At 35.1% G+C, this 25161-nt stretch overlaps 1 protein-coding gene across 1 annotated transcript; it reads right to left on the reverse strand.

The window, feature by feature from the left end:
• Window positions 1–369: 369 nt before the first annotated feature.
• On the reverse strand, window positions 370–16134 carry LOC137393059 (uncharacterized). The gene is made up of 4 exons (XM_068079449.1): window positions 16026–16134; window positions 4415–4567; window positions 2078–2272; window positions 370–485 (listed from the first exon to the last, which is right to left on the reverse strand). The coding sequence occupies exons 1-4, from the start codon at window positions 16132–16134 to the stop codon at window positions 382–384; spliced, it is 561 nt and encodes a 186-aa protein (XP_067935550.1). The 3' UTR covers window positions 370–381.
• Between the last annotated feature and the right edge of the window lie 9027 nt (window positions 16135–25161).

Below are 25161 nucleotides of genomic sequence, written 5' to 3' on the forward strand. Positions count from 1 at the left end.
ATATGTACACATGGCATTTGGTGTATGAGTTTCTTGCCCTTCAACAATTTCCGTTTTAAATTGTTGCCCACTATATATCAGAGCCTCGTTAAATTTGCCTCATCTTGGTGTACATTTTCATAGTTCTTTAGTACTGTTCACAAATCAGCATAAATACATGCTGCTGAATGCTGATTAGGTAATAAACTAACTCCTTGTTTCCTATTATAAAACCGAGTTTTATAGTTGAGCAATATGTAACAGACTATATTTACAGTTTACATACAAAAATGCAACAAACAAACACTCACACACAAGAATCTCACAATTGCGTCCCTTTGAACGCTGTAAACTTCTAATGAAGACACAATATCAACAAAGCTCACAACGCACGAGACCCGTTCAGGTTCTAATTCCACAGCAGCAGCAGCATAGTCTCGAACATTTTTGTTGCTGCCTTCTGAGCCACCTTCTCACTTTGCCGTGTCGTCTTCTTTTTGGAACTTCTAAAAACCCAAACTGTTACATAAATATTTTGTTGCCAAAAGAACCCTTAAAATACAAAAGCTTCGACAACAAAACTCCAAATTGATCATTATCTTTTACAGAACACAACAACAAAAATATACCCATATTATGAGAGACCAGATAGTAAAATATATAACATAGTACTTTGCTGCTGTACCAACATAGTCTAACAGTATTTTATGACAGAAAAGTATGTGCATATGTCATATTGTTTATAATACATGTATATATATTGTTACTATCACATTATATAATACATAATACATAGTTAATATTACAATAATAAAATATATTGTTAACATCACATTAGATAACATATACAATGTTACCATCACATTACAGAACATATATAATGGTTAATATCACACTATAATATATATACATGTATATTGTTACTACCATATTATATAATAGAAATATTGCTAATATCATATTATATACTGTTACTATGATATATAATATATTTATTGTGAATATCAACTTACATTGCTGATAACTGATAGGAGATAAGTGGCAGAAAATTTGGAAATTTAAAAAAAGTCACTCTAAAAAACTTAACAGTGAAGTCATATGTTGTTTGATGTGCCACTTTTAATAACTCTACTAACAATATGTTTCCACAAGCTATAATGAAAAGATATGAAACAATATGAATACATATACATGAGAACCAGTAGTAGATATACAGTCAATATATGAATACATATACAGGAGAACTAGCAAAAGATATGCAGTCATGATATGGATACATATACAGGAGAACTAGCAATAGATATACAGTCAATATATGAATACATATACAGGAGAACTAGCAATATATATGCAGTCAAGATATGGATACATATACAAGAGAGCTAGTAATAGATATACAATAAAAGTATGATTACATATACAGGAGAATTAGCAATAGATATGCAGTCAAGATACGGATACATATACAGGAGAATTAGCAATAGATATGCGGTCAAGTTATAATTACATGACAACTAGCAATAGCGATGTAGGAGAGTTAGTGGTAGATGTAGAGTAAAACCTGCGATCATTATATCATGGTAGCTAAAAGTAGATGGACTGTTAAGATAAAGATCTCGAAACTGATAACCTAGAGATGGTAAACAGATGACTCGAAGATAGATAAGCTGGTCAGTGATACTTGTACAGTAAAGCTGAGAACATATATAGAGTTGAGAGGGAGATAGACAGTTGATTGAGAGATGATTATACCGTAAGACTATAAATAGATGTAGAAAAATAAAGCGCAGTATACTCAATGACCAGCGTGCCGTAGTGTATTGATCTGTACTTGTACCAAGTACTGTACTTGATTATAAATTGTAACCTTAAGAAGTTTGATAGCAAATTCTGGCAAAAGCAGGTTTTGTTAGAACAAGCACCTACAGCTTGCTTTATTATAGGGTACCACTGTAAGTAAGTCTGCATAAACTATACTTACCCAAACCTCTTTGTCTCAGGTGACTGCCCTTTAAGGTAATTTTGGTTATTTTTTGAGAATATGTCACAGGTTTCCCATATATCTAGCTATAGTCTGGTTTGATTATATTATACTCACCTAAACTTGCAGGTCTGTTGCATTCCTTACTTGAAGGTGGTTTCTCTAAAGCGCTTTTTTCATGTACGAAGGTGATATTTCTTTTAACCGCAACATCTTTCATTTTGGCAATGTCGGAAGTCACAGGTTCATGAGATGACTTCTCACTAATTCCCAATGAATGTTTTTTTCTATTTTCTTTCAAAGTCTCCTCATCTAGCAATAACATGTACTAAAATTAGTGTATGGTAAAACTCATAAGCAGATAATTTTAATGCAATGGCAAAGCAGAACTGAACATGATTCTTAGTGGTTGACAGCGATTGAACAGGACATTTGAAGAGGACATTTGAACAGTACATTTGAAGAGGACATTTGAACAGTACATTTGATGAGGACATTTGAAGAGGACATTTGAACAGTACATTTGATGAGGATCCCTTACTAAAAAAAGAAGGTAACAGTTGATGCTGTTTTAATGAAAAAACACACAGCAGACTTAAATATAAATTGGCAGTGAAGTCAGGAATATTTGTACAGAAGAGCTGGACACAGCTATGCCCGAGAGCCATGACATACAGTGAACTTAGTAATAATGTGCAGTGTAACTGTATATAACTTCATAACGGTACTGTTATGTTCAAATTAAACCTTGACATATGTATGCAAGTTTGCTAGGGATAAATATACAGTAAACCATGAGCTAGATATACATACGCACTAGAGATAGATAAACAATCAGAATTGAGATCGGTTTATATACACACTACAGATAAATATACAGTGAAAATAGAGATAGATATACAGTAGAGCTAGTAATAGATATACAGTAGAACTAGTTATAGATATACAGTAGAACTAGTGATAGATATACAGTAGAACTAGTGATAGATATACAGTAGAACTAGTGATAAATATACAGTAGAACTACTGATAGATATACAGTAGAACTAGGGATAGATATACAGTAGAACTATTGACAGACATCCAGTAGAACTAGTGATAGATATACAGTAGAACTATTGTTAGATATACAGTAGAACTAGTGATAGATATACAGTAGAACTAGGGATAGATATACAGTAGAACTACTGATAGATATACAGTAGAACTACGGATAGATATACAGTAGAACTATTGACAGATATACAGTAGAACTATTGTTAGATATACAGTAGAACTAGTGATAGATATACAGTAGAACTAGTGATAGATATACAGTAGAACTAGTGATAGATATCCAGTAGAACTAGTGATAGATATACAGTAGAACTAGTGATATATATATATAAAGTAGAACTAGTGATAGATATACAGTAGAACTAGCGATAGATATACAGTAGAACTATTGATATATATATATATAAAGTAGAACTAGTGATAGATATACACTAGAACTAATGATAGATATACAGTAGAACTAGTGATAAATATACCGTAGAACTAGTGATAGATATACAGTAGAACTAGTGATAGATATACAGTAGAACTAGTGATAGATATAACAGTAGAACTAGTGATAGCTATACACTAAAACTAGTGATATCTATACAGTAGAACTAGAGATAGATATACAGTAGAACTATTGATATATATATATAAAGTAGAACTAATGATAGATATACAGTAGAACTAATGATAGATATACAGTAGAACTAGTGATAAATATACCGTAGAACTAGTGATAGATATACAGTAGAACTATTGTTAGATATACAGTAGAACTAGTGATAGATATACAGTAGAACTAGTGATAGATATACACTAGAACTAATGATAGATATACAGTAGAACTAGTGATAAATATACCGTAGAACTAGTGATAGATATAAAGTAGAACTAGTGATATATATATAAAGTAGAACTAGTGATAGATACACAGTAGAACTAGTGATATCTATACAGTAGAACTAGTGATAGATATACAGTAGAACTAGTGATAGATATACAGTAGAACTAGTGATAGATATACCGTAGAACTAGTGATAGATATAAAGTAGAACTAGTGATAGATATACAGTAGAACTAGTGATATATATAAAGTAGAAATAGTGATAGCTATACACTAAAACTAGTGATATCTATACAGTAGAACTAGAGATAGATATACAGTAGAACTAGAGATAGATATACAGTAGAACTAGAGATAGATATACAGTAGAACTACTGATATATATATATATATATATATACAGTAGAACTAGTGATAGATATACAGTAGAACTAGGGATAGATATACCGTAGAACTACTGATAGATATACAGTAGAACTAATGAGAGATATACAGTAGAACTAGTGATATATATACAGTAGAACTACTGATGGGTACAAAAGTAATTGAGATTAAATTATATTTACCATTACACCGTTGCTGTAGCATCTTGATAACTGCAGCGAACTTGCGCAGGTCGGATGCGTGCTTGCGAAACTCGACTGTGCTCGCAATGCAGGAAGGATCCTTCGTGAATTTGCGACTTTTAGCGATCTGATTTACAATCTGGTGAGTAGATTCTAACAAGAGAAATAACTACAAATAGTCTATAAGATATATGGTAAAAAACTACAAACAGTCTATAAGATATACGGTAAATAACTACAAACAGTCTATAAGATAGGTATACGGTAAATGACTACAAACAGTCTATAAGATATACGGTAAATAACTACAAACAGTCTATAAGATATATGGTGAATAACTACAAACAGTCTATAAGATATACGGTAAATAACTACAAACAGTCTATAAGATAGGTATACAGTAAATGACTACAAACAGTCTATAAGATATACGGTAAATAACTACAAACAGTCTATAAGATATATGGTGAATAACTACAAACAGTCTATAAGATATACGGTAAATAACTACAGTCTATAAGATATACGGTGAATAACTACAAACACTCTATAAGATATACGGTAAATGACTACAAACAGTCTATAAGATATACGGTAAATAACTACAAACAGTCTATAAGATATACGGTAAATAACTACAAACAGTCTATAAGATATATGGTAAATAACTACAAACAGTCTATAAGATATACGGTGAATAACTGCAAACAGTCTATAAGATATACGGTAAATAACTACAAACAGTCTATAAGATATACGGTAAATAACTACAAACAGTCTATAAGATATATGGTAAATAACTACAAACAGTCTATAAGATATACGGTAAATAACTACAAACAGTCTATAAGATATATGGTAAATAACTACAAACAGTCTATAAGATATACGGTAAATAACTACAAACAGTCTATAAGATATATGGTAAATAACTACAAACAGTCTATAAGATATACGGTAAATAACTACAAACTGCCTATAAGATATACGGTAAATAACTACAAACAGTCTATAAGATATACGGTAAAGGCTAGTGGATATTATTGAAGTACAGTAGAGCTAAAGCTGGATGTACTATAGAACCAGTCGCACATACACAGCAAAAGTAAAGTGATATAAATTGTAGCTAGAAATGGTACAGATTAAAATTAGAGACTGAAATGTTTATAAAAATGGTTGTATAGTAGGGTCATGCAAATATATGCAGTTAGGATACGGATACATATACAAGAGAACAAGCAATAGATATATAGTCAATATATGGATACATACACAAGAGAACTAATAATAGATATATAGTCAAAGTATGGCTACATATACAGAACTAGCAATAAATATATAGTCAATATATGGATACATACACAGAAAAACTAATAATAGATATATAGTCAAAGTATGGTTACATATACAGAACTAGCAATAGATATGCGGTCAAGTTATAATTACATGACAACTAGCAATAGCGATGTAGGAGAGTTAGTGGTAGATGTAGAGTAAAACCTGCGATCATTATATCACTAGAAATTCCCCTGTCATACAGCCCACGGCCAAAGTGATAATGGAAAAAAGAAAGGGTACTGATGGTTGAAAAATGCAATATTAGCAGTCAAATGGCACTGCAGTGCAATAGGAGAACTGCAATGGTAGCTGTAATGTACTGGGTGTTATTATGTACAACAAACAACAATAATGAAAGGAAAAGATTACAATTATGTTTATATATCTCCCCTGCAATAGGGGAAATGCAATATTAGAAGTAAAATGGCAAGCTGCTGTGTAATATACACAATTTGAAAGTTGGCTGTGTTGAATGCAGAATGGTTTTTATAGCGATCTGTAACCAAAGTGAAGAAATATGTCATGATCACAGAAACCATAGTTAAGTCGGGTGTGTGAGATTTAGAGTTATCTACACTAGCAGAAGGAGAAAATTCTCAGCTGATTTGCAAAAACAATTTGATTCCAGCTTAATTACAGCAGATTTTATGGTCAATAAACTGAATACATGTTTACCATTAGTGCGAAAACATAGTTTTGAGAAAAATGGTGTTAAAGTTTGAAAATTGAAAACCAATGCACAATTTTGTTTACATTTCTAAACATCATAGCAACCAATATCAAGAAGTTGTGATATTTATCTAGATTTTTGTATTTACATGCAAAAAATTATGCTGATTTTAAAAATCTAAACAGATTTTAGTTGGTTGTCGTAAAAATAGCTGTATATTTATAAGAAAGCGTACACCTATAAGAAAGCGTGCACCTATAACTTAATTTTGCAGATATTAAAAACGGCTTGGCAGTACCGCGATATTGGGCACAGCCGTAGCATCGCCAACAAAATCTTTAGAAAAATAATAACAGTAACATATTGCCCAACATCGGTCATTATATACTTCGATATTGTTAATTCGAATTATTCTTATAATTAAATCTTATAATAATCTTATAAAATCGGATAATTATTCTTATAATTAAATATTGTAATAATCTTATAAGAACCTTAAAAAAAAATCATCGTCATTTCCTTTACTTTTACTGCTTTGGACATCAGTTGGAATACCAAAGTACTCATTATCAGTGCCCAAAATGTCACTTACTTTGAAATCGGCAAAAAAAAACGATTACTTTTCAGTACTTCTACGTTAATTACAGAAACCTTTGGCAATTGGACAATGCCATAGACTGGTGAAATGTGCACGTTTTTTTGTGTGAAATGGGTGCAACTTAATGGTTCTGCTCTCTGTCGCATGGCCTTATTGGCATTTCGTTAGCCGGTCTTAAGTTTGATTGAAAAAAAAGGCTTGTCAAGTTTTAATGGCAATTTTAGGCCAAATTAATGTCTATTTATGTATAATCCAATCAGGCGGTTTAGTTTTAGGATATTGTCTACAAATTTCAAAGACTTGGTAACTTATTTAAATAGGTTTAAATGTGTTTTATATTGTTATTATACTTAAACGACTCCATAAAAAATGGTTAAATTTGTTGATGAGATTTGGGCACAAGGGTTTGGGATAGAGTTGCCCCGATTTCAATATCGGAATCGGTATCGGTGCCGATATGGCTATTAAGTATCTGAATCGGTATCGGCCGATCTTTCCTTAAAAAATCGGACACTTCAGATACTTTTTACATATCAACTATTTAGCAGAAACCTGTATTTTAGCCTGCTACTTTAATAACAAATCATCAGCTGCAAGTTCCTTGCTTTTATTTAATGATTTCCAAGCCTGTCACCCAATCTATTTCATGTCTATAGCCTAATAAACATCCACACAGCTGCGCAATATTTTGGCTTTAGTCAGGACGTAATCACCAAGTGCGGTATTTCCCAATTACAGGATATGATTTGTTGCAGCCAATCACGAACAAGAGAACCATAACGAGCAACAAGAATGCGGTGTAATGTTTCTATTTACTAGCATTGCGAAAGTAATTTGAGCAATTGATGCATAAAGTTATCTATCTCTCTCTCTCTTGATCCTGACGATATGATGTATCGTTTGTATCGCATAAAATAACCTCAGTGGCTTATCGGTGTTTAGCCTGCCCTCCATCATCTGTAGCGTGCTAGTCCTTCAGTACGACTGGCTACATCGATAGTGAAAGAAGATAAAGACGTCTCACTGAGATAATTGAATCACTAACGGTAATTAAAAGACGCATTTATTTGCTTTAGACTTGTACAGGTGCATCAGTTCGTTCAGCAGTAGAAGAGAGACTTCATTATCACAGAGGAAGCTGTACCACTAACTGTAATTACCATTAATAATAACATATTTCAAGAAACATGGACTGTTTTGTTATTAGATGCACGGTATGTCAGTATGTGAATATATCTACATGTATATCTTTTTTCATAAATACAAACAAATAAATACATTAATATTTATATTCTCTTTGTATTATATTTATACTTGCATAATAAAATGAACAACTATCTATGCAACACAAAAGAATCTGAATCGGTATCTGAATCGGATTATTTTTATTAAGAATCGGTATATCGAATTGGTATCTGAATCGGCTGGTGAAATTAGAATCGGGGCATCTCTAGTTTGGGACGGCCGATCATGAATAATTTTCGTAAGTTGTGTGCACATATGCATTTATCATAAAGCTCCCAAACAATCGCTTCGCTCGTGTTTGATTGTGGGATAATAGCTACCGGTAAAAAGAAATGGACGGTTAAGATGGACATCCTTAAACTGTTATAAAGATGATTTGGAAATGGATAAACTGGTCAGTGAGAGATGTAAAGTGAAAATGAAAATATGTACACAGTTGAAAATGAAATAGTTGATTGAGAGATAATTATATTGTAAGACAGTAAATAGATGTACATTGAACATTTTAAAAATAGAATACATTAGACTCGACAGTCGGTACTTTTACCAAAAACTGCACTGTGTGTCAATCTGTAATTGGGACAAGTACTGCACTGCGCTTGTACCAAGTACTGCACTGCGCTTGTACCAAGTACTGCACCATACTTCTAACAAGTACTGCAATGTACTTGTACCAAGTACGGCACTGTACTTGTACTAAGTACTGCACTGTTTTTGTACCAAGTACGGCACTGTACTTGTACCAAGTAATGCACTGTACTTGTACCAAGTACTGCACCGTACTTGATCATAAAATACCGCCTTAGGAAGACTGATGGCGTATTATGGTGAAAGGTAGGTTACCGTAAAACCTCTAATTGAACGTCATGGCGCTCTATTTTTCAACCTTTCCTCTGTAGTGGCGGTGAAATATAGGTGACATTCAAATAAAGGCTGGCATTGTATTTTTCAGACGGCGTGTCAGAATTTTGGAAAGATAAATTTCACCCTTTCACAGGCATGGCGAATGTCACCATTTTTTGCCCTCTCCTTCCGGTGGAGCGATATTAACCCTTTTGGATGCAATAAATCTGTTAACCTACCCCAATGATATACAACCCCCACAGGATAGGTTACGGCCATCATGTGGGCGGGATTTAATGATTGAGCTTGGTTAGGATGAACCCGAACATGGCACTAGAACAAAGAAATACGCTGAATAAAGCCTCTTGTAAATTTACAAATATTATGAATAATAGTAGTTATTTTACTGATATGTTGGTTACATTTTGGTGTCAAATAAATATAGTTGCCCAATGTTGTCCCCATTATGATCGGTCAGTTGCCATTCACAAGCATTCGTGATATTAATAGTCACCATTGTGAAATGGCTCCAATTTGGTTTTAGATTTAGAGTATGAAAAATACACTGCACAGCTTTGCCTGCTGTTCTATTTTATTGGCCAGGTCAAACAATGTGACAATGACGAAAGACTTTGTGATTTTATATTAGAGGTGGTAAAATAGTAATAAAAAATAGGGGAAATGGACGTTGTTCGAGTGATTTTGGGCAAATTACATTCAACTAGGAATATACTACGACCTCTACCAATCTCAAAATTGGTAAAAATAGGTAATTTGCAGTTCTATTTTCCATAGATCCTAGTATATCGCTAAAATTGAAAAGGAAAAGAGAGAATTACGTGTTTTCTGGTTGCAGGTTTTGCTGTTTTGTGCTACTAACCGGAAATCAGGTATTATCCGCGTTTGACGCATATAGGTGACCAAAATCTAAACTCAAAAACCAAACAAGGCAACGCGACCGCCACACGAGAACTGTGTTAGCCCCGCAATCCAAGCTAGCACAATCTTAACAGAGCTCGATCATTAAACCCCGCCCATATGATGGCCGCAACCTATCCTGTGGGGGTTGTATATCATTGCTTACCCCAACCTGTCAACATTCTTTCAATAAATATGCATTGAGAAGCCTAGAAATATCTCTACCAATTTATGTCTACTGCTTGCAATTAACCTGCGATGATATTATAGCCTGTGTCCTGCTTTGCTATTTGTTGGAGCTTTCAATTTTTATTTCATTGGAAATTTGAAGACATACTTTTATTTTATATCTATATTTAACAATGTTGCGTCAAGGCTCATTGCATTCATTGATATGTTGGCTACAGTTTGCAGCCACACCTAACTTTTTATGTGCAATAGAAGAGGAGATACGAGCGTCGATCCATTGTAATATCAGATAACCGCAATGATGCTATCAAATAATATGCTATAAATCTGAACATTTATAAGTTATATAACAATAAACTATTAAATGTTACAAATATATATCCATGAACAAGTGACATAAACAAACCACGCTTATAATACCTGCAGAAACAAAAATTTACATTTTTAAAACAAAAATATTTGCATTGCTTGCTTAGCCAACTGCGTTATGATTGTTGCTTTCGATGGAACGAACATCTTCTGGTTGTTCAATACTTTCCACAATGTCTTCCGACCTCAACTTTTCTTCTGCACTGCTGAGCTAGTCAATATTAGCGCCGAAGCAATTTTTTTAGAAGAACAAAACATTTATGCGCTGCATTTCACACAAATACATGTAATGATAAACCTTTAGCTTAAAACTAGTTGTTCATCTACTATTGTAAATGTAAAGTGTCTTTTTAAAATATACATTGAAGTATGAAGACTGTGTTAAACAAGGAACTAATATTAACCTGAGACAGCTAATTATTTCTATGGTGTTGCTTTCAAAGATTGAACAGAAAAAAACGAAAAGTCTTGAAGTTGGACAACGAGAAAACTAATCGCTATTGATGTAACCGATTCATTAATAATACGAGTTGGGCATATCTTTATTGATCACTTGCTATTATGTGCTCATATAGATCAATGAATGTCAAAGTGGCAGTCTAATGGAGGTTGCGGTCATTTAAAAGGTGGCACTCTATTTTTTAATCCTTCTCCATAGATATAATAAACCCTTACTATATCTATGGCTTTCTCTAAGGGTGGCTGTCAAATAGAAGTGACGGTCAAATAGAGGTGGCGTTCAATTAAAGCAGGCATGCCTAGGGTCGTACTCGGACCTCGGCTTAGTTTTTGTGGCCGCTGAAGGCCAGCATATTTTCAAATATTTTTACCAGTTTATCATTGTTTTTAGGTTATAGTTAACGAACACCGCAGCTCTGGGTAGTGCGCATAAAAATGCACCAACTAATATTATTGAACATTTCGAATTTCATATCTGCTTTTTGAAAATTCCGTTACAGCCTTTATTTCTATTAGCTGATTGAACATCTCAAACAGTAATCCCCCAATCTGAGCTGGAGAACGTTCTGCAGCTTGCTAGATGCTAGCTCAATATGTATTGCTCAGTTACAATTCTGGCCACACGCAGGAAGGTTGACCGCGAGGGAAGAGTATTTAATAGCAGTTGAAAATTGCAATGCTTTATCAAATACCATGGGCAGAGCCAAGCAATCTGCGTCATATGCAATCAATTGCTGTGCTCAAAGAGTACAACATAAGGCGGCATCATACAATTCGTCATAGCGCATATGAGCAATATTCAGGTCGTGACAGACAGGAAAAATACGACTCACTATCATTCAATCTGCAGCAACATTTTACAAGATATGCAGAGATTAGTGAAAAAGCCACAAAATGCAGTCTCGCTATTGCTCAACTGATTGGTCAACGACAACTACCATTTCAACATGGACAACTCGCTAAGGAGATAAGCAATTTTTTAAATTTACGTCAAATAAGAGTTGCGTAAAACAACTATAGGCGTGGAGTTGTAGAACTTAAAAGACAGAGGCAAGTTATAACTTTTTGCATAGCCTGATATACCTAAAGCTAAAATAAAGATTTCACCAAATGTTTGTCATTGTTATTATATGTTAGTATCAATTACATTTATTTTAACCTTGCTTTATTACTTTTAGACACTGGCAGTGTTTGTAGATGAATTCTGCCCTGATAAAAAGAGCAATTTAAAGTGTTGCTCTGTCAAGAAACACCATTGCAAGAAGAGTGGAAAATCTGAGTAAGGACATTGAGTGTACAATGAAAGTCCAGATTAAGGAGTTTGTTTATTTCAGCATAGCATTAGAGAGCACAGATCTGCCTAACACTTCTCAGCTTGCAATTATGATATGGGGCAATGATAATGAGCTCAACGCTGCTGAGGATTTCCTAACAATGAGTAATCCTTATGGCACAACAACTGGAAAAGATGTCTATGAGAGTCTATTAAAAGAACTTGCTGAGTTTAGCCTACCACTGGAGAGAATGTCTAGCATTTGTACTGATGGAGCACCTGCAATGGCAGAGAAAAACACTGGACTAATAGGTCTTCTGCTCAGCTCTCACTGCTGGGATGTCCCTCTTGTGGTGTACCATTGTGTCATACATCAAGAAAACTTAGCAGGGCAAACTCTGATCTGAGGATGGATCATGTTATGGGTCTGGTTGTATCCACTGTTACCTTTGTTCGATCACGAGCATTGTACCATCGACAATTTAAAATTATGCTCGAGGAGATAGAATGTGAATACAAAGATGTAGCATATTACTGCTAAGTGAGGTGGCTTAGCAGCGCTAAAACACTGCGAAGGTTTTACAGTCTGCTACCAGACATTGATTTATTCATGAGAAACAAGCGTCATCAGTGTGATGAGTTCAAAGATCAATTCTGGATCACTGAGTTGACATTTCTAGCTGATATCACAGAGCATATGCCAGTAGTGACCCTTCAGCTACAGGTAAAGAAACAGGACACATTTCAACTCTGGAGATACAACACTGAATTCAAGACAAAGCTTGGGCTATGGGAGCAGCAACTATGAGAGGAGAATTATGCTCACTTCAAAACTCTGTCAGAGCATCAGCAGAATGGCCAATGCGTTGAAGTCAACTCTGAGCAATACGCCAACATCGTGTCAAATTTATCAGCTGAATTTGTAAAAAGATTTTTTCAGTTTGCAGAAACTGAAAAGAAGATGTTTGCCGGCCCATTTTCTGTTGACCCTAGCAGTGTAGCAGCTGAGTTACAGATGGAGCTCATTGACTTTCAGGCCAACGAATGTCTCAAACAACAACATCTCAGCCATGAACTCATAGAGTTTTATCATGATTTCTTTCCAGCTGGCACATATCCAGCTCTACATAAACATGCTCTTTGAATGGTCAGCCTCTTCGGCTCTACCTACTTATGTGAGCAGTTCTTCAGTTGCATGAAGCATACCAAAAGCAAATATCGCATCGGACTAACCGATGAACATCTAGCTCAGCAGCTCAGGATTTCATTTTCAGGCGTTAAACCTGACCTAGACAGGATTGTACGAGAGAAGCAGTACCAAGTGCATCACTGAGAGTAGTATGATCAGTACCATTACCAGTGAAAACTTAGTTCCACAATATCTCTTCAACAAGGACACTGCACATAAATTTCATGATGTTTTTTGTAATTACATATATACAGTGCACCCTCGAGATACGATGTTAATTCGTTCCAAGGATGGCATCGTATGGCGAAAAAATCGTATGTCGGGGTATAGAAACCATTGTAATTATACAATGGAAAAATACAAAGTAAAAATCGTCCAAAATTTTATAAAAATGCGGTACATATTGAAAATTAGTAACAAAATAGTATGTTAATTTATGTTTTAGTATGTATTTTGAATTAGTTTACTGAATTTCAACTTATTATCACGAAATTTTATCCTTCATAAGTTTCTGTCTTCACTTTCATTATAAAATTTAGCATGTCTGGTTGAAACATTTTTCAACCAGAATTCAATAAGGCCGAGCGATGCAGTTATCGAAAGCGGCCTCGCACACATCTGACCATTTAATGGCTACCGAAAAAAATGAAATTTTATTTACTATTATACAGGACGTACATACCTTTGGAGTAACGTGACTTTAGCTGGTACGTGTAGCGAATAAAGCAGAGAGGAGGTAAAAACGTATCAATGTTAATTATGTTGCTGTACACTTGAAGGTTAATTTAATACGTAATGAAATGGAATTTTTAGCAGGCGAAAGAAAGTTGTCTAGTCCTGTCCAATTTTTCTTCTGATTTAAAAGAAAAAATGCTGGTGCAATGCAGAAAACTGCTAGCTAGATAACGCTTGTAGAAGGATCCAGAGAAGGTGCTACAGTAGTTTTTCTTGCATGAAACGTGCACAAGAATCAATGTAACCATACGTACAAAGTTTGTACGTATTTATACACTAGAGAACAAGGCTTTAACAAGTTTCAGAAAATAATGTGAATGCATCAACTATCTTGAGTAGCTAGTTATATGAGTTACATACATACGATGAATTGTATTCACATAGGAGATAACAAGCCCATCTGCAAAGACATGGTTAAACAAGAAAATAAAACATAAAATCAAAGGGAAACAAATAAAATATGAAAAACATGCCACACAAAAGATAAATAATATATATTATACATGTATTGTTTTAATGTACCATTCCACGTCAGTAAATTAAACACTTGAAATATTTCTGCCAATGTGGGGGTTTTCTGTATCTTCTACTTCCTCGCCCTTACTAATTGGTTGCTCCTTTTGAATGCTGATCGCGGGCATGGCCTTCTAACTCCTTTAAATCTTCAGCCGTAAGCTTCTTCTTGTGCTTGCTTTAATGGAGTTCTTGTTTTAATAATAATTGCAAATGCTGATTGGTTGCGATCATATTCCTTGACAATGTTAATAATACGGGTGCCTTCTTTTTATTTACAACATCCAACTTTGTTGACATAGAAATCCTTTTTCCTTCGTTTTGTATCAGTCTCAGATTCCATAGCTAACGAATTAAATGTAGATACTCGTAGTTATATACGTATGCTGACTAAAAGTTTCTAGTAAAAGATATTATAAAGCTACAAATGAATATTTCCTCAGCCTTGAGTATTTTACACGAAATTTTCCACGCGGAAATCTGACATGAGAAAAGTCGATCATCGTGTCTCTTCTAAACGTTCTGAAAATGTTTTCGGCACACTATGTTTCGGTGTCTTTTTTATTTCGACGTGCATTATGAGCACACCGACCGCCAAATTTTAACTCGGGCGAAACTTTTCTTACAATCGTATGGTGAAATAAAATTCGTATAGCGAGGTGAAGACCTCACAATGTTTGACTTCGTAAGGTGAAAAAATCGTATATCAGGGAAATCGTATCTCGAGGGTACACTGTATGTCTTTAAAACCAATATTTTGACGCATTTGCGATTTTGTAATTGCATGTAGTTAAAGCCAATACACTGATGTAGTTGTTTATTTTGTAATTACATGTAGTTAAAATAAATACATGAATAAGTGTATATTGACTGTGGAGAATGAGAATTACACGTGATGGATAGAATCATGTCTTGCTGTCTTGCAATATATAAAATTAAGGTAATTCAATTATTTGCGATATACGTAGCAGCTATGTGTGGCCCCCAGCCTAGGCTTGACTTTACATAATGGCCCCCACTCTAAAAAGGTTGGACACCTCTGAATTAGAGGTTTTATGGTATATTAGATTATTAGAACAAGCACATACATCTCCTACAGCTTGCTTTATTGTAGGGCGCCACTGCAAGTAAGTCTGCATAAACTATACTTACCCAAACCTCTTTGTTTCAGGTGACTGCCCGCTGAGGTAATTTTGGTTATTTATTGAGAACATGTGACAGGCTTCCCACATAATATCTAGCTATAGTCTGGTTTTATTATATTATACTCACTCAGACTTGCAGGCCTGTTAGAATTTCCACTCTTAAGCGGTTCGTCAAAAGTGCTTTTTCCTTCATTGATGATAGTGACTTTTGTGTTACCAGCAACATCTTTTTTCATTCTGAGAATGTTAGAAGTTGCAGGTAGTTGAGACGCTCTCTCATTTTTTACCAATGGATTTTCTTGTTTAGTTTTCTTTAATGACAGCATATCTAGCAACAACATGATCTATTAGTTAATGGTAAAGTCCATAAGTAGATATATTTGACACAATGGCAAAGCAGAAGCATTTGAACATGATTGACAGTAATGCTCACATTGAGGCGACATATATTTGCATATCTGCTAGAGATAAATATACAGTGAGCCTTGAGCTAGATATATATACGCTCTACAGGTAGATAAACAGTGAAGATTAAAATAGGCATACATACACGCCACAGATAAATATAAAGTGAAAAAAGAAGCAGTTATACAGTAGAACTAGTGATATCTATACAGTAGAACTAGTGATATATATACAGTAGAACTAGTGATAGATATACAGTAGAACTAGTGATAGATACACAGTAGAACTAGTGATAGATATACAGTAGAACTAGTGATAGATATACAGTAGCACTAGTGATAGATATACAGTAGAACTAATGATAGATATACAGTATAACTAGTGATATACATCTAATAGAACCAGTGATACATACACATAGATGGACACTGTGTGTCAAGCTGTAATTGGTACAAGTACCTGTACTGTGCTTTTACCAAGCACTGCACTGTACTTGATCATAAAGTAGCACCTTAGGAAGACTGATAGCGCATTATGGTGAAAGGTAGGCTACCATAAAACCTCTAATTGAACGTCATGGCGCTCTATTTTTCAACCTTTCTTCTATAGTGGCAGTCAAATAGAGGTGACATTCAAATAAAGGGTGGCGTTGTATTTTTCAGATGGCGTGTCAGAATTTTAGGCAGATAAATTTCGCCCTTTTGCGGGCATAGCAAAGGAAAATGAGAGAATAGATTGTTATTGATGTAACCAATTCATCTTTTATCTTCTATATATCTATTTCTCAAAGTTTGTCATCTGTCTCTTTGGATACCTGTATAGGTTTGTCCAGCTATCGCTATTAAAATCTTGGACATTGAAATTTCACATGTTGCTGGATGTGAACTCACGAAGACTGCAACTGCAGGTTTGCAATACTATTCTCCATCTACGAGACCATGGATGCTCTTACAATTCAAAGCCTCAGCTATATACTTTTTACACCCTTTTCCCGATTTTATACACTAAATGACATAATAATCGAAACTCTATGAAACACGATGCTTTTCCATCCCGGCTGTACTAGGGCTAATTTGTTTTCCGCAAAACAACATGGACAAAAACTTCTCTCAAAATTGAATTTTGGCGATTCTATCTCGGTTCAGTGTCCTCCGTTATGGCAAAAAGGGGGTTTGCAAACAGATAGGTGATAAAATTTTAGTTAAAAGTTTACTAAAATGCATACTAAAACTCTCTTCAAGTATGTCTTTAGTAGGCCAAATTTACATAGGTTAGATTCAGCGTTTATGTTCCACGTTTGTCTTGAAGGTAAGAATTCTGTATGATGTACATTTTAATGTTACATTTTTTTGCAGATCATACCTAAAAATGTACTAAAGTTATTGTATGTAACTATAGTTATCAAGGTTAAGATGTTGTTTTGTTAATATGTTGTAATTTTTAATGATGATGATTTTGATGACTTTTAACGGGCAGTGATTGCATTAGATAATTAATATGGGTTCTATACAACTCTATACTCCTACACGATATTTTCGGCTAATGACACCAAAACTGAAATGAACTAAAATCATATAATTGCATACCAAATAATCATTAACAGTAATCATAGCAAGACAGACTTATTTTAGCCATTACGTGCTAATTTTTTCACATTTACAATTAAACGCTGTTATATATTTGTTTTATTTTATGTTTTTAATTATTTGATCTACACAAGACATTTTCTTCTTGATATGAAGTTTGAAAGTTACAATTGTTTGACAAAGTTTAAAAACCCATCTAGTTGTTTTATCTTTTTGCCTAATTTATTTAAACGGCAAAAACGACACTTTTCTCATGATATGAGAAGTTGGAAAGTTAGAATGGTAACTGTTATTACATGCTAAACAAAAATAAATTATCTGTACAAAAGCTTTTAATACCCATGCAACGCCGGGCATTCACCTAGTTATCAATACAATTTTGTGGATATTTTTTTATTGATCACTTGCTAATATCTTTATCCATATTTTTAAAAGTTTGTATGTGGGTATGTGTGTATTTCCAGCTACAGCTGTTAGAAACTTGGAATAAAGAATTTGTATCGCAGGAGATTTGATCTCAGAACTTGCGGTGGACTCGTCCAACGCCTTACCAATGCAGCCACTTGAGCTTCATGGATTCATTAGGCAATATGTCGCTATATAGGAGGAAACACGCTACCGCTTTCCATCACGACGCAAAGTGATGGCGTAACATCATGAGAAGTGGTAGCTCTTATTAGTAAGCTTACTTTAATTATCCGTTGGCAATGTGACAGGCAACTCTCATTGGTTATAAGCTGATTTTTAACACCCGGGCAACGCCAAGTAGCACAGCTAGTAGGTTCATAAAGGTCAAAGAATGTCAGTCTAATGAAGGTGACATTCAATTAAAGGGAGGCACTCTATTTATCAACTTTTCTGCCAGGGTGGCGGTCAAATAGAGGTGGCGGTCAAATAGAGGTGGCGGTCAAATAGAGGTGGCAGTCAAATAGAGGTGGAGTTCAATTAAAGATTTAATGGTATATTAGAACAAGCGCATACAGCACCTACAGCTTGCTTTAATATAGGGCGCCACTGCAAGTAAGTCTGCATAAACTATACTTATCCAAACCTCTTTGTCTCAGGTGACTGCCCTCTGAAGTAATTTTGGTTATTTATTGAGAACATGTGACAGGCTTCCCACATAATATCTAGCTATAATCTGGTTATATTATACTCACTCAGACTTGCAGCCCTGTTAGAATTTCCACTCGTAAGCGGCTCGTCAAAAGTGCTTTTTCCTTCATTGATGAGAGTGACTTTTGTTTTACCAGCAACATCTTTTTTCATTCTGAGAATGTTAGAAGTCGCAGGTAGTTGAGATGCTCTCTCAATTTTTATTAATGGATTTTCTTGTTTAGTTTTTTTTGATGACATCATATCTAGCAACAACATTTACTATTAGTTAATGGTCAAGTCCATAAGTTGATATATTTGATACAATGGCAAAGCAGGAGCATTTGAACATGATTGACTGGGATTGACAGTAGTGCTCACATTGAACCATGACATATATATGCATATCTGCTAGAAGTAAATATACAGTGAGCTTTGAGCTAGATATACATACGTTTTAAAGATAGATAAACAGTGAAAATTGAGATAGGTATACATACACACCAAAGACAAATATACAGTGAAAAAAAGGCAGATATACAGTAGAACTAGTGATAGATATACAGTAAAACTTGTGATAGATACACAGTAGAACTAGTGATAGATATACAGTAGAACTAGTGATAGATATACAGTAGAACTAGTGATAGATATAACAGTAGAACTAGTGATAGATATACAGTAAAACTAGTGATAGATATAACAGTAGAACTAGTGATAGATGTACAGTAGAACTAAGTTTGAGGATAAATTCTGGCTAATAGTAAATTTTATCAGAACAAGGACCTACAGCTTACTTAATTATATTATGCCTCTGCAGGTAAGTATGCATAACCTATACTTACCGAAGACCATTTTTATTGGCTGATCACCTTCGGCGGTGATTTTCCTAATTTCTTGAGAGTTGGTGATCCGGGATAGTTTATGCGTATTAGTATAATCAGTTTGGGCATCTAAAAAGGCCAAGAATCACATGTGGTTTAATCGGTTTGTTACTGAACACAGCGGATGTCAGATGATTTCTTCTATTCGTGTTCATTTCTGTTGAACAGCCGTAGTTGTTCAGCAACTAGTAAGAAAGGCAACACGGAACAATCCAGGTAAACTTGGATACAAGTTGCAACTATTGATATGTTCAATTATGACTTATAGCTAGCCCCGAGTTTCAATATACCTTCTAGATATAGTGAAGTTTTATTCTATGACACTTACCCCAACTTGTTGGTCTTTTATGTTCACCCGTTGCGAGCCGTTCTTCTGAACAGCCCCCATCTTTGATGGATATGAAGTTCTTCCTTTCCGCAATCCTGTTCCTGACTTTGGCCGTGTTAAAAGTTTTAGCTGCTGAAATTGACTTGTTGCTCAACTCTAATGGCAGCTCTCTTCTGTTCATTGACTCCATATCTAGTAACAACATGTACGATTAGTATATGGTGAAAACATTAACCAGATAACCGCGATACAATGGCATAACAGCAGTTCAACATCATCTCTTACAAAGTGAAGAGGGTAGCAGTTGATGCTGATTTTAATGAAAAAAGACATACAGCAGGACATACAGCGAGACATACAAATTGACAGTAAAACCAGAGATATTTGCACTGAGGAACTAAAAACAGGCATGCTTGGGAGCCAAGACTCAGTATACAGCAAAGTTGGTAATACTGTACAGAGTAATTGTAGACATTTTTACAGTGGGGCTGTTATGCTAATATTGAATTTTGAGATAGACATATAGAAAACCTTGAGATAGATGTACATATGAGCTACAAATAAATATGCTGTGAACATTGAGATGGGTATACATACTTGCTCTAAATAAATATACAGTGACCTTCAAGACAGATATGCACATGCACTATAAATAAATGTAGATACGCTGTCAATTTGAGGAGCTAAAGACACATATACTGATGAGCTAAACGTAGATATACAGATGAGCTATACATAGATATACAGAGGAGCTATACATAGATATACAGAGGAGCTATACATAGATATACAGAGGAGCTATACATAGATATACTGATGAGCTATACATAGATATACAGAGGAGCTATACATAGATATACTGATGAGCTATACATAGATATACAGAGGAGCTATACATAGATATACAGAGGAGCTATACATAGATATACAGAGGAGCTATACATAGATATACTGATGAGCTATACATAGATATACAGAGGAGCTATACATAGATATACTGATGAGCTATACATAGATATACTGATGAGCTATACATAGATATACAGATGAGCTAGACATAGATATACAGATGAGCTAGACATAGACATACAGAGGAGCTATACATAGATATACAGATGAGCTAGACATAGATATACAGATGAGCTAGACATAGATATACAGCTGGGCTAGACATAGATATACAGATGAGCTAGACATAGATATACAGCTGGGCTAGACATAAATATACTGATGAGCTAGACATAGATATACAGAGGAGCTATACATAGATATACAGAGGAGCTAGACATAGATATACAGATGAGCTAGACATAGATATACAGCTGGGCTAGACATAGATATACAGATGAGCTAGACATAGATATACAGCTGCATGGGCTAGACATTGATATACTGATGAGCTAGACATAGATATACAGCTGAGCTAGACATAGATATACAGCGGAGCTATACATAGATATACAGAGGAGCTATGCATAGATATACAGAGGAGCTAGACATAGATATACAGAGGAGCTATACATAGATATACAGAGGAGATAGACATAGATATACCGATGAGCTAGACATAAATATACCGATGAGCTAGACATAGATATACAGAGGAGCTAGACATAGATATACAGAGGAGCTAGACATAGATATACAGAGGAGCTAGACATAAATATACTGATGAGCTAGACATAGATATACAGAGGAGCTATACATAGATATACAGAGGAGCTAGACATAGATATACAGATGAGCTAGACATAGATATACAGCTGGGCTAGACATAGATATACAGATGAGCTAGACATAGATATACAGCTGGGCTAGACATAGATATACTGATGAGCTAGACATAGATATACAGCTGAGCTAGACATAGATATACAGCGGAGCTATACATAGATATACAGAGGAGCTATGCATAGATATACAGAGGAGCTAGACATAGATATACAGAGGAGCTATACATAGATATACAGAGGAGATAGACATAGATATACCGATGAGCTAGACATAAATATACCGATGAGCTAGACATAGATATACAGAGGAGCTAGACATAAATATACTGATGAGCTATACATAGATATACAGAGGAGCTATACATAGATATACAGAGGAGCTAGACATAGATATACAGATGAGCTAGACATAGATATACAGCTGGGCTAGACATAGATATACAGATGAGCTAGACATAGATATACAGCTGGGCTAGACATAGATATACTGATGAGCTAGACATAGACATACAGAGGAGCTAGACATAGATATACAGATGAGCTAGACATAAATATACCGATGAGCTAGACATAGATATACAGAGGAGCTAGACATAAATATACAAATGAGCTAGACATAGATATACAGCTGAGCTAGAGATGGATATACAGAGGAAAAAGACATAAATATACCGATGAGCTAGACATAGATATACAGAGGAGCTAGACATAGATATACAGAGGAGCTAGGCATAAATATACCGATGAGCTAGACATAAATATACCGATGAGCTAGACATAGATATACCGATGAGCTAGGCATAAATATACCGATAAGCTAGACATAAATATACCGATGAGCTAGGCATAGATATACAGAGGAGCTAGACATAAATATACAAATGAGCTAGACATAGATATACAGCTGAGCTAGAGATGGATATGCAGTAAACATAAACTTCTCACGTAAGACTATGTTACACCTGGTATACGATAAACTACTTCAGGAGGGCTGTAGTAAAACTGAAATAGCAAATGGCAGCCATGTTGTATGTTGTCATAGCAACTAGGTGAATGGAAATTATGTAACCAGTTGGCTCATGCGCACAGTTAGATATTTGTCTCCTTTTCAGCAGTTCTTCCAGAAAATGGTTTTGATAGGTGGTCATGCATCTACAAACAAACATATATTTCCTCACCTTCTACTGCTTCTTCCTCGTACCAGTCTCCTGTTGACTCCATAGCATCGTACCCGTCTCCTGTTGACTCCATAGCATCGTACCAGTCTCCTGTTGACTCCATAGCATCGTACCAGTCTCCTGTTGACTCCATAGCATCGTACCAGTCTCCTGTTGACTCCATAGCATCGTACCAGTCTCCTGTTGACTCCATAGCATCGTACCAGTCTCCTGTTGACTCCATAGCATCGTACCAGACATCTACCAACCCTCTGGCGTCATACCAGACATCTACCAATCCTCTCGTATCATACCAAACTTCTACCGACTCTGCAGAATTAAACCACAGTTCTACACCTACGATTAAAACAACATTCAGCCTTAGTGACTTCTTGCCTTTCTACAGTGTGCTAATGGCCCAATCAAAGTATTGAAGATACAATGATTTGATTAGAAACTTCTACGATATAATTAGGAGGATGTGTTATTATTAACTCCTATAACAAACGCCTGTTCATGCTCCAGTCTTTGAAAAAATATTTTCAAAGTTATTTTATTGAAACTTCAAGAAACGGTTGACTATGTTTTTTATTAATGCTACTTGTAAACCCTGTAGGCATGTCATTTTAGATCATTTATATAGGTCACGAGGTGATACTGGAGGTACTTTCACATCTGTTGTTCATATATTTGTATCATGAAAGGCAGCAATATAAGGAGGCACCCTCTATTACCATTGCAGTTCTATTTTTTAATAAATACCACTGACCCTGTGAAAAGGTAACTAGGTATAATGTAAGGAACAACCATACCTTCCTCCTTCTCTATGGTTTCCGTTTCCAAGAATTCCAGCGCATCGTACCAATTGTCATCTTCTATCATCGAAGACATCGTAGTTAGCAAAGCAGGGCAATTGATTCACAGATTTACACACATCAATGTCGCAGCTAGCATAAGAATAGCATCTAGCATTGTTGGACATAAAGAGCAGGGCTTAGTACAGAATGTCATGAGAAGCTAGGTAGTTGTGCTAAAGTGAAGACAACCCTTAAGCTGTTGTGTGAGCAATATTAATTCATGCTAACCTGCTAAAAATTATTATAAATAGGCAGGCACTCTAATCTTCTTTAGTGGATAGTACTAGAAGAAATGTATGCATAGGTTATCGGAGTAGCTAACATAAGCCTTAATTGTAACAATACCGGAGGGTAAATCTTTCAACCACTAAACTATACAGATATACGTACTAGCACACTAAGGTCACTTTTGACTCTGCACTGGCAGTTGGTCTGTCTATTAAAAAACTGCAATCCACCTTGGTGAAGGTGTTGATGGAGGTGGGACACTATCAAAGCGTTTGTAGTTTTTACAAATGTTGAAGAAACAAATAACTCTATCTGTATCTGAAGTCTGGATGTCAGGCTCAGCAGTAAAAATATGTAGCATAACTTATTCTAACTTAACACAAAGCTTAAATTTAATTAAGCTTTGTATTTTAATCATTTAGAAATTTTGTTCAACTTTTTCGTTCACTTTTACCTCACTAAGATGTAATAATTTAAAAATGTTTGTGCATCGAGTGTTGTAAATTACTTTGTGTGTCGAGGAAAATGTTTGCTTAAATCTTTTCCGTTGTATGTCAGCAAATTTATACGTACTCGTTTGACTGTATTGAGGATTTCACCGCATCTGTACAGCTAACCGTATTCTTGAGCTTTACACAGCCATTGCAAAAGATGAAAACACGCATTTTTCACCGACAATTTACTCTACACCAACACGGAGACCAGGCAAAAAAGGTCCATGCAATGTTTATCTCTTCTAGAAACTTGTAAGCCGTCAGACATCTAAGGAATACATGTAGATAGCTACAGATGTCGCATCTGATTGGACGAGACTCTGTACTAGGCATTAAGTTAATGGTTGGAGTAGAGGCTGGTAAAGATAACTTGGGAAACACGCAGCAGAGTGCATGCTAAACTTACTTATGCGCTCACTCACTTTCGGTTGACATGTTGTTGGCTTGGCTACAAATGTAAAGCACCACATCTGTTTAGATGTATACTTTGATGCTG

The sequence above is a fragment of the Watersipora subatra genome, chromosome 4 (assembly GCF_963576615.1).
Source record: "Watersipora subatra chromosome 4, tzWatSuba1.1, whole genome shotgun sequence".
Lineage (NCBI taxonomy): Eukaryota > Metazoa > Bryozoa > Gymnolaemata > Cheilostomatida > Watersiporidae > Watersipora > Watersipora subatra.